This window comes from Argentina silus (genome assembly GCF_951799395.1).
Source record: "Argentina silus genome assembly, chromosome: X".
NCBI lineage: Eukaryota > Metazoa > Chordata > Actinopteri > Argentiniformes > Argentinidae > Argentina > Argentina silus.
The window spans coordinates 41,613,382-41,622,846 of record NC_139653.1 but is presented as its reverse complement, the minus strand read 5'-3'; the positions used below and the strand labels follow the sequence as shown (position 1 = coordinate 41,622,846).

Sequence of the window (9,465 nt, the reverse complement as noted above, 5' to 3'; positions counted from 1 at the left end):
CAAAGCAGGTGAAATTGATTCACAATCACTTGTGCTTCCTAAATGGGCAGATTGATATCCCTGAAGTTTAACTGACTTGGTGTTACACTGTGACGATTAAGTGTTCCCTTAATTTACAATTAATCAATATTGATTAATTATAGCTTTTACAATCAATATTGTGCTGGGATGCAGTGTATTGAGAATAATGCAAACAGAGTTTAGCTTACATACAGTAGATCCTATACCTGCACTTTACCTAAGCACTTTATAGGCCCACTGTTTTTATCGGCCTCATGGCAATATGTTGTTGTTTTTTGATTGAGTGTCTGTGTGTCTTCATTTTATGTATCGCTCCACAGAAGGTTCTCAGTTGGAACACTAAAGGGTTCTACATGGAAACCAAAATGGTTCTTCAAAGGGTTATCCCACAGGCATCCTAAGAATCCTTTTGGAAACCTTTTTTCTAAGCGTTTACTTGATGTTAAAATTAGCCCCTTGAAATCTAGGCTTTCTGCAATTGAGGGGTATATATATAACACCTTTACAAAAGTTGTGTGTGACAAATGTATTATTTAAAAAAAACAAAATCGAATTTGTGGGTGAAAGCCAAAGGTTGAGCTGTGTTATTGCTGCTATCTTGGAGAGTGCATGCATATTAAGAATAAATCAGTTGGCATTCTAGACTGTGGTGACTCCTTGTCTTGAGGATGCACAGGGTGAGATTTCTAATTAGGGACTGAGACTGGGAGAAAATTGAGGACGCAGTGCAACAAACTGTTTACAGTAATAGCTTTTTTTTCAGGATAAGTAATAAGGAACTCCCAAATGTCAATATGTGACTAACTGAGTTTGAATCTGGGTTTCCTATGCACCACAAACCCTGCACATTTCACACTCCTTGTACATTATATTGTATTGTACTGTACTGTATGTATTGTCAGTCATGTCTTCATTGCTGTATACGTTCCCAACAATGCTGCACTGAAAACACATTCCACCAACCTAAGTTATGTGGCAATAAAAGGATCTTGTATCTTGTAAGAATGTTAGCCAAAGCCTAGCTCAGTCTGGTCAAATACCTAACAAATAAAATCTGTCAGTATTGAGGCCTGCTCTTTCTGTATGTAAATGAATACTAAATAGAAATGACCCTCATTTCTCTTAGAGCCAGACAGAACATTATTTTCCAATCATTTGTCATTGATAGTCATGAATCCAGATGACAAGGGGACTCGAGATGGATGTGTCAGATCAATATGAACTCAATAGAATGACTGCTCCTACCCCCCCACTACCGCATCTAAACTAGGTTGTCCTCTCTGCCAATATCCCTGCCCCTCCCAAGGTAGGCAGCACAGGAGAGACTTAGCCCTCACATCTGTTATTGAACTTGATTATTTTTCCAATATTGTCGTCCACTTGTGCCTCTGCTCTCCCTTCGGTTGTAGGTTCGGCGCTTCCAATTATTTTGTTGATTTCTGGTGACGTGTGTGTCTTGCAGTGAAACAGTGGCAATATACTGTACTATGTGTATTTATTCGCTCTCTTGCACAATTGATGTTGTGAAATGTTATGGCGCAGTAACACAGAACCAGAAACACAATTGAAGTGTCGCTCAACATCATAAAATATTTCCTCTTAATGTATCTATTCTTGCAGCAACAGAATGTGTGATGAGATTGTGTGATTGTTCCTACTATATATACGCACAGTGTCAATGGTGTGTCAGGGCTTTGTCGGAGAAAATCTAATTTATTATACCACATATGCATATATTATACATAAAACCACATGCAGTAGATTGATGAATTTATAGCAAACAGTACTATGCAGTTCTTTAGACAAACAAAATGATTTACTACTTTACTACCTATTGGCCTTCTATCTGTGATCCCTTCATCCTGCCTCCATGCTGTCAACAACACACCAGATACAGATGTGATCCGGAGAACCAAACTCCTCAGAGGGTTGAATGACATGCCTTAAATGCTGTTTATCTTATTTGTATTGAAGGAAATGTAGAACATTATTCCAAGAGCAGCCCCGCAGAGACAGCACTGTAATCTGATTGGTCCTGATGACTGGCGGTCCCCCAGGAGCATCATGGGTAGGTTTGTGGCCCTGATTACTGGCCTAATGAAGCTCTGAGAGCATTACTGGGCATAATGTTTTCCATGTGGCCTCAGACATAAATGTATTTACAACATTAGTTAGGATGCAATGAAGAGTTGTTTGGTTAATTGATATCCGTTGTAGGGATTTCAGCCAAAACAAACTGGATCATAATTAGTGGGGTCCCTCGGGGTCAAAAATAAGGTGTAACTACAGTGTCAACCTAGCTGTGTGTGTGTGTGTGTGTGTGTGTGTGTGTGTGTGTGTGTGTGTGTGTTGTGTTTGGATCCATTTAGACAACCAAGCTTAACATTATTGATGTCCTATTTCCTAATAGTATTTCTCTAATAGTGTCATGAAAATCTAATTTTGCATTCAGATACAGTATTATATTCAATTCAGGTCTAAATTAAACCAAAGAGATATACTGTACATGCTATGGTAGAATATATTACTGATCATCTATATTAGTAGGAGTATCCCATGTGCTCAATCTGTTCTTGTTTAGCCTTCTAAGGAAAAGCTCTGAGGAAAGCCTCTGACTCAGCCTTGATTTATCATCCCTGTTCAATTTCCTCTATAGGTATATCCATTAATCACTACATCCAGGTGGATCTTTATTCTTCAGCCTGGTGAGGGAGTCCAATGGAGTCAAATCAAGTAATCTTTCCCTCTTTGGGTAATAAAGGGCACTTGCTTTGACTTGGATACCATTAGGATGGCGTTTCTCAGACAAACAATGTAAAACTGGCTCACAGTGGGGACGTGGCTAGCTGCCATATTAGACCCTGGTCTCTACATACAGTATAGCTTGTCAGAGATAATTTATCAACATATCAATATATACAGTGTTCAGAGGCGAGGTAATGGCAACCGGATTAACCTCTTACGAGATGGGATTCCCCCACATCAGAGTCATATCCAGGTGTGGATGTTCTGTCCATATATAGGCATTGCTATTGGAGCAGTGTATTAGAGGATGAGCTTACCTTATTGCTTGAATAAAAATATGTTTTGATAGTTCATATTATTTTATTACATAATTTAAGGAGGCTGGGTTTCTTGTTGCATCAGTGGGAGATTTTAATTTGTAATCACCTTTCAATGCACTGAAAAAAATTGATTATCTGGCTATACTGTATGTTCCAATAGTCAGCAACTCAACTGTGTGTGTTCTTTACATTCTACCGTGAATTGGAAAATAAAAAGCTTTGGAATTTGGAATTGAGTTGGAGTTTCAAAACACTTGAATTAATGGTATTGAAAAGGAATTTGCCCGATTCTACACATTCCATTACCATAACACAGATATTTCTTACATGAGGTATCCATACCAGACTCTGTTTCAAATCATTGCTGTCAATTAAACCAGCATGTTTCCCCCTAGTTTGTCCCTAATCTACTTTTTGTTAGGAATGATCACATTAGGATCGTGATTAAGCTCTCCGAGATAGCTGGTCATGGTTGGGATGGTGCTGTTATTACTGTCTTATAAATATCACATATAACACTGTTATAACAGAGCAGTGAAAGAAAATGGGGCAACAAAGGTTCAAGGGTGACACTTGAGTTTATATGTCTCAGGCAGGCCTACCTCATCATCTACCTCATCACAAGATCCACAACATAAACATCTTTGTCTCTCCAAACACAACCCAATGAGGAGATGAGGCTAGAATATGTGATTTGTTGACACAATGCTGGATCTCACACACACGTGCAGAGGCCTTCCATGAGCATGCATCTGACATCTGTGTCAATCATGCATTTAACCGGCATCATGGGAGGGAGCTTGAGTGTACAATGTCTAAGGGAGACAGGCAAGAGTGGTGAGGAGGAGGAGGAAGAGGAGCAGAGTGATTGAGAAGGTAGAGGTAATGGAGGAGGAAGAGGAGCAGAGTGATTGAGAAGGTAGAGGTAATGGAAGAGGAAGAGGAGATAGAGAGGGGTTTGGTGGCATGATGAGGTGGCAGTGGAGGATGGGAAGGTGATACTGGTGCTGAAACTGATGAGATGATTCATTTGTTTCCTGGAGTTTGTATTTCCATTCTTAAATCATGCAAACTTCACTATACCACCCATTCAGAGGGGGCTTACACAATTGAGGAAGAACCTTTGGTGAAATCACAAATTACATGATCAAACAAGTTTAAAATTATCCACTGTACATATACATTTACCATGTAGCCTTCAGGCTGAAAACAACACATTTGTTTACAAATGTTTAAACTATGTTATTTGGCGCCCCTGCCACTCAGTCCTCTCATCTTAGGCTACTTATTCATAACAGTTGCTATTGTCAATGGTGGGAGATGAGTCAACATCATCCATGATATGAAATAAATGATTCTGATATGAGCAAAACTTAATTTTACCATAGGGTTGGTTCAGACTAAGCATGCCAGCGGGCCAATGACGAACGCATCAATCCCTATGGGAATTCCATGACGTATCAAGGGTTGATCGAATCTGATTGTCTTCCTGCCTGATGAAAAGTATTCCGATGTATAAAACGAGGGAAGGGGTTGAGGGTAGTAAGAGAAGCTAACCCGGTGAAGAAGCAACTGAGCTTTTCAACAGTTACAGTGTTCTGTGAATTGTTTTCGGAGATACCGCCGCCACCAAGATACGTTTCAGAACCCCGGACAGCGCCACAGAGAGCGGAACAGCGGACTATTTTATACAGCACATGTAAGATATTTTCAGTGATGCTATTTGTTTGATATTATCATCAATTAGACTGCTATTCATTGGTATTCTATAGAATATACAGCAGCATTTGATGAGTTTTCTTACATTGCGCAATCAGATTTTTTTTTCCCGTTTTGGAAACATCGTCGGATGAACTAATTTGTTCTATTAAAGATAAATAATAACTTCATATAAGATAAGATGAGACTTATTAACTTACGAAATTGGATTGATTTGTGTTTTGTAATGGCACTTAAAGATATTTTCATACTTCTTACAACGGAGAAAAAACACTCCTCACTGTAGGAGACGTGCGCAATTACGCATTTGTCTCCACTCTCAAATTCTATTTTCACTGGTCATAATTCGACCATACACCTACACGTTCCCTAAATAATTGATCATTATAATTGAAAAATGTTCAAACAAACACTTGAGGCCTGAAATTTCTCTTTTGTTCAATACAATAGAGAACAAGATAAACTTAAAATATCTCCTACTAATTTCAAGGCAGTGATTTTGAGAACTATAGGCGTTTTATATTGACCATAAAAATATGTTTGAAAGGAATTAAAATCATAAATCACACTTATCTCCCTTTTCAGGTTTAAAGCGATGTTACAAAGGAACGGACCTCAACTCCTTTTCCTGATAGCCCTGTGCAGTGTATTATATTCCAGGACACTGAGTTTGCCATACACATCTATGAGGTAGGAATACCTATCAATATTGCACTGCGTTTACCATACACATCAATGAGGTAGGAATACCTTGATGTAGGAATACCTTGAGGTAGGAATACCTTGAGGTAGGAATACCTTCAATATTACAGGCAAAAATGTGTAGTTTATTTTCCTTCTGTGTTAATGGACCTTTAGAGAATGATGCGCATAAATGCGCTCAACATGATAGACATTAGATAGACTCTGGTGAGACTCTGGTGAGTCTATCTAATGAGTGAGTTTTCTGCATAATCTGCAATAAACCAAGCTTTTTTTTATATATATAATAACGCATCTTCGAAGTACTGAATAGTATAAACTTATAACAGAATTTTAAAATATGAGCAAGTACAATCGATATGTTGCCTAAGTTTTCATTAAGGCTGGTCTATTCATTATTATATTTTATAAGACAGATTCGAACAGACAATCTGATCTGACCACGGATTATGAAATTCTTCTCATTCAAATCCAACAATAAAATCACTAAGGATGTTGGAAAAAAGAAATTTAGTTACGACTGAAAAGTGTTCTCATCTGTTGACAGACCGACGAGACACGCGGATGGTCTGTTCACTAGCGGATACAGCAAACTTCTTGGGCAGCTATCGGCGCGGCGGTACCTGGAGTCCTTGATTGGAAAGCGAGTCAGGTAGGCAGTTTATTTCGTCGAAATATTGCGCGGAGTTTCATACAGCAGTTTATTTCACATATGCGCACAGATTTAACAACTACATGTTACATTTAACAACTACATGTTACATTTAACAACTACATGTGATCAAATTGATATTCTCATGTTTTTGGATTGTGAATTCAGGCCAATTGATTAATACAAATAGGTTTGAGTGATTTTGCATTCAATTAAAACATTACCAATTTGCTGATTTATGGATTTTTGTTAGCTCTGAAAAAACTAATTGGAATTCAGCATTTTATAATTAACTACTGTATGTGTATCTATTTGCCTGGCTGTAGGCTTTAGTCTAAGATGATCTAACTTGTTGAATTAACTGTCATGGTGAGGTGCTGGACTAAGACCAGAGTCATATAAACAGTCTCAAAATGGAGATATGTTTTGGGTTATGTGTTTTAGTGATGACATGATGGAGGACCAGGTGCCAGTGAAACGTCACTCAGATGCCATTTTCACAGACAACTACAGCCGGTTCCGCAAACAGATGGCTGTCAAGAAATACCTGAATTCAGTCCTCACTGGAAAGAGAAGGTAAAATAAGTGTGTGTGTGTGTGTCTGTGTCTGTGTGTGCATGTGTCTGTGTGTCTGTGTGTGTGTTTGTTTGTGCCTGCATGCGTGTGTGTGTGTGTGTGTGTGTGTGTGTGTGTATGTGTTTTTATACTTTAGATGTAAGTTACTGTACATCTTCATAATGTATCCTTCCTCTTTTCTCAGCCAAGAAGACCCTCCCAGCATGCAAGAGGAATCCAGAAGTGAGCCCTCCTTTCCAGAGAGCTACGATGATGTCAATGTAGATCATTATCTCAATCACCTCCAATTGGTAGGTTTAGGCTTGCTGCTACCCCATTGGTCGACATGTGATGTGAGTCTAACACCCTCAGGTTAGCCTCACATCACATGCCAGTCTTCTAGAGTGAATGCCTCTACGGGTGTCTAGTCTCCGTTGAACTCCCTCTTTTTCTGTGAGTGAGTTTCCCGAAAGCTTCGTAGCACCAAGATCATTGGCTACAATGGACTTTAGATGATCTTGGTTCGATTAAGCTTTTGGGAAACTCAACTCAGGTTGTTATTGTCATAACATAGAGAAGGTAGGGGACACAGCAGGGTGGAGTGTAGCCACACAGAATACCAATACGTACAGTTCCATCTGGTTACTGATTGCATAGAGGAATGCCAGTCCTGACATCTGTAGAGAGGCAATCTCAGATTCTAGAATCTCCTCTACTGTAGAGCCTGACTTAGTGAGAGTAGTATAGAGGAGTTTGTGGTTGCAGTGACATCCAGTACATTTCACTGACTGTGACATCAAATGGCAACACACACACACACACACACACACACACACACACACACACACACACACACACACACACACACACACTCCATATCAAAATACCATGGTATGAACCATTGTTGCCTTTGTGTGTGATTTTCTGACTAAACTGATCAATAATATATTTTATGTGTCTATCTACTGCTCTCCCTCCCTCCCTCCCTCCCTCCCTCCCTCTCACCTTCCCTCCCTCTGTCCCTCTTTCACAACTCTGTTTCAGCCACTTTGAGGAAGACCTGTTGGTGTGAACGCTTCCATCCCCATTGGTCTGCCATCCAAAACAGTATAACAAGGACATAAATAACGACATGTTTCAAAGTCAAATGTGGTTATCTATAAAGTACATGTTTACATTGTAAATAAGATGCTTAAACTAAGATTATAGGCCCAAAGTTGCGGCCACACTGTATATGTCAACCTGGGGTCAGATAAATCTGCTTACTCTAGGACTCTGTAAATCGTAGTTCAATAAATGCATTCCTAAATCAAGCGCTATACTGGTATATAGTAGGCTATACAATCATATAAGCTCACACTGAAGAGGACCACATCTGGAGCAACACCGATGCATATAATCACTTTATATCCACGTGGAACAATGCTTTACCTGTGCATAAACCTACCTAAAGCTTTTAGTGATGTAACACCGTTCACCAAATAAAAGATGTCCATTTATTTTTCAAAGCTGAGTAATTTTGTAAGTGAATATTGGGGTTTCATATGAAACTTGTTTGTTGGGGAGAGAGAATGTTCTAGCAAAGATATAGCATATGAATGCATTCCTAAATCAAGCGCTATACTGGTATATAGTAGGCTATACAATCATATAAGCTCACACTGAAGAGGACCACATTTGGAGCAACACCGATGCATATAATCACTTTATATCCACGTGGAACAATGCTTTACCTGTGCATAAACCTACCTAAAGCTTTTAGTGATGTAACATCGTTCACCAAATAAAAGATGTTCATTTATTTTTCAAAGCTGAGTAATTTTGTAAGTGAATATTGGTGTTTCATATGAAACTTGCTTTTTGGGGAGAGAGAATGTTCTGGCAAAGCTATAGCATATGATTCTCAATCCTCACTGTAAACCCTAACTCATACTATAGAGCGAAACTGAGTGGAGCCAAGCTGAGCTATACTGACACATACAGCACTGCAATGTTGGAAAGGACAATGTGAATGGAAAATAGAGATAGCACAGTTCAATTTGGGTCAGCCCTGTGGTGTGAAGCCCCTGAATGGACCAAACTCAGTGTGAGCTCATATAATATAATTCACGCAATAGAACAAACTGCATCGCACATTTGTGATTGTCCTCAACCTTTTATTTGCTATTACGATCTGTGTCGGACAGTCCAATATGGCTTTCTAAAGTGTCTGTGACACAGCACTGGTCTTGATGGCAAGGCATTATGGGAATGGTTTTTGGTTCATTGAGGGGCTTTACACACTACAGGGCCGATCCAAACCAAACCATGTTAGCTCTAATATTTTCCTTTCCAACACTGCAACTATGGGGGATATATAACCAGGCTAGCTCACTATAGCTCAGCTTGGCTCATCTCAATTTCGCTCTGTGAGGATTGAGAAATCTGCAGTTACTGTCCTGAAATTATGAAGATTTGTTTCATTTGATTTCATGCATATCTACACTGTGCAATTAAAAATCAGGTAATCACATTGTAGTTTATATAATGTTAAATTAGCATATTTATGTATTGACCATATTGAATCAGAACAACACAGAACCTAAAAAGCCGGTGAGAGAGACACGGACTCCAACTGTGTCTCATATCAACTAATCCTTCAATGTAGATCTTCATGTTCATGTTGTGTTATTCATTTAATTCATGGAGAAGACATGGCCTATAGGAAGGTAAACATGAACAGAGATAAAGAGAAGTGTGCAGAGATTCAAG

The 9,465-nt window shown here is 39.0% G+C and overlaps 1 protein-coding gene across 1 annotated transcript; it reads left to right on the top strand.

Annotated features, from left to right (window-relative positions):
- The first annotated feature begins 4,729 nt into the window (after positions 1-4,729).
- Positions 4,730-8,122, top strand: vip (vasoactive intestinal peptide). Its single transcript, XM_083695367.1, has 6 exons — positions 4,730-4,785; positions 5,391-5,495; positions 6,055-6,159; positions 6,604-6,735; positions 6,920-7,025; positions 7,759-8,122. Coding segments are annotated over exons 1-6 (459 nt in total). The 5' UTR covers positions 4,730-4,783; the 3' UTR covers positions 7,768-8,122.
- The last annotated feature ends 1,343 nt before the right edge of the window (positions 8,123-9,465 follow it).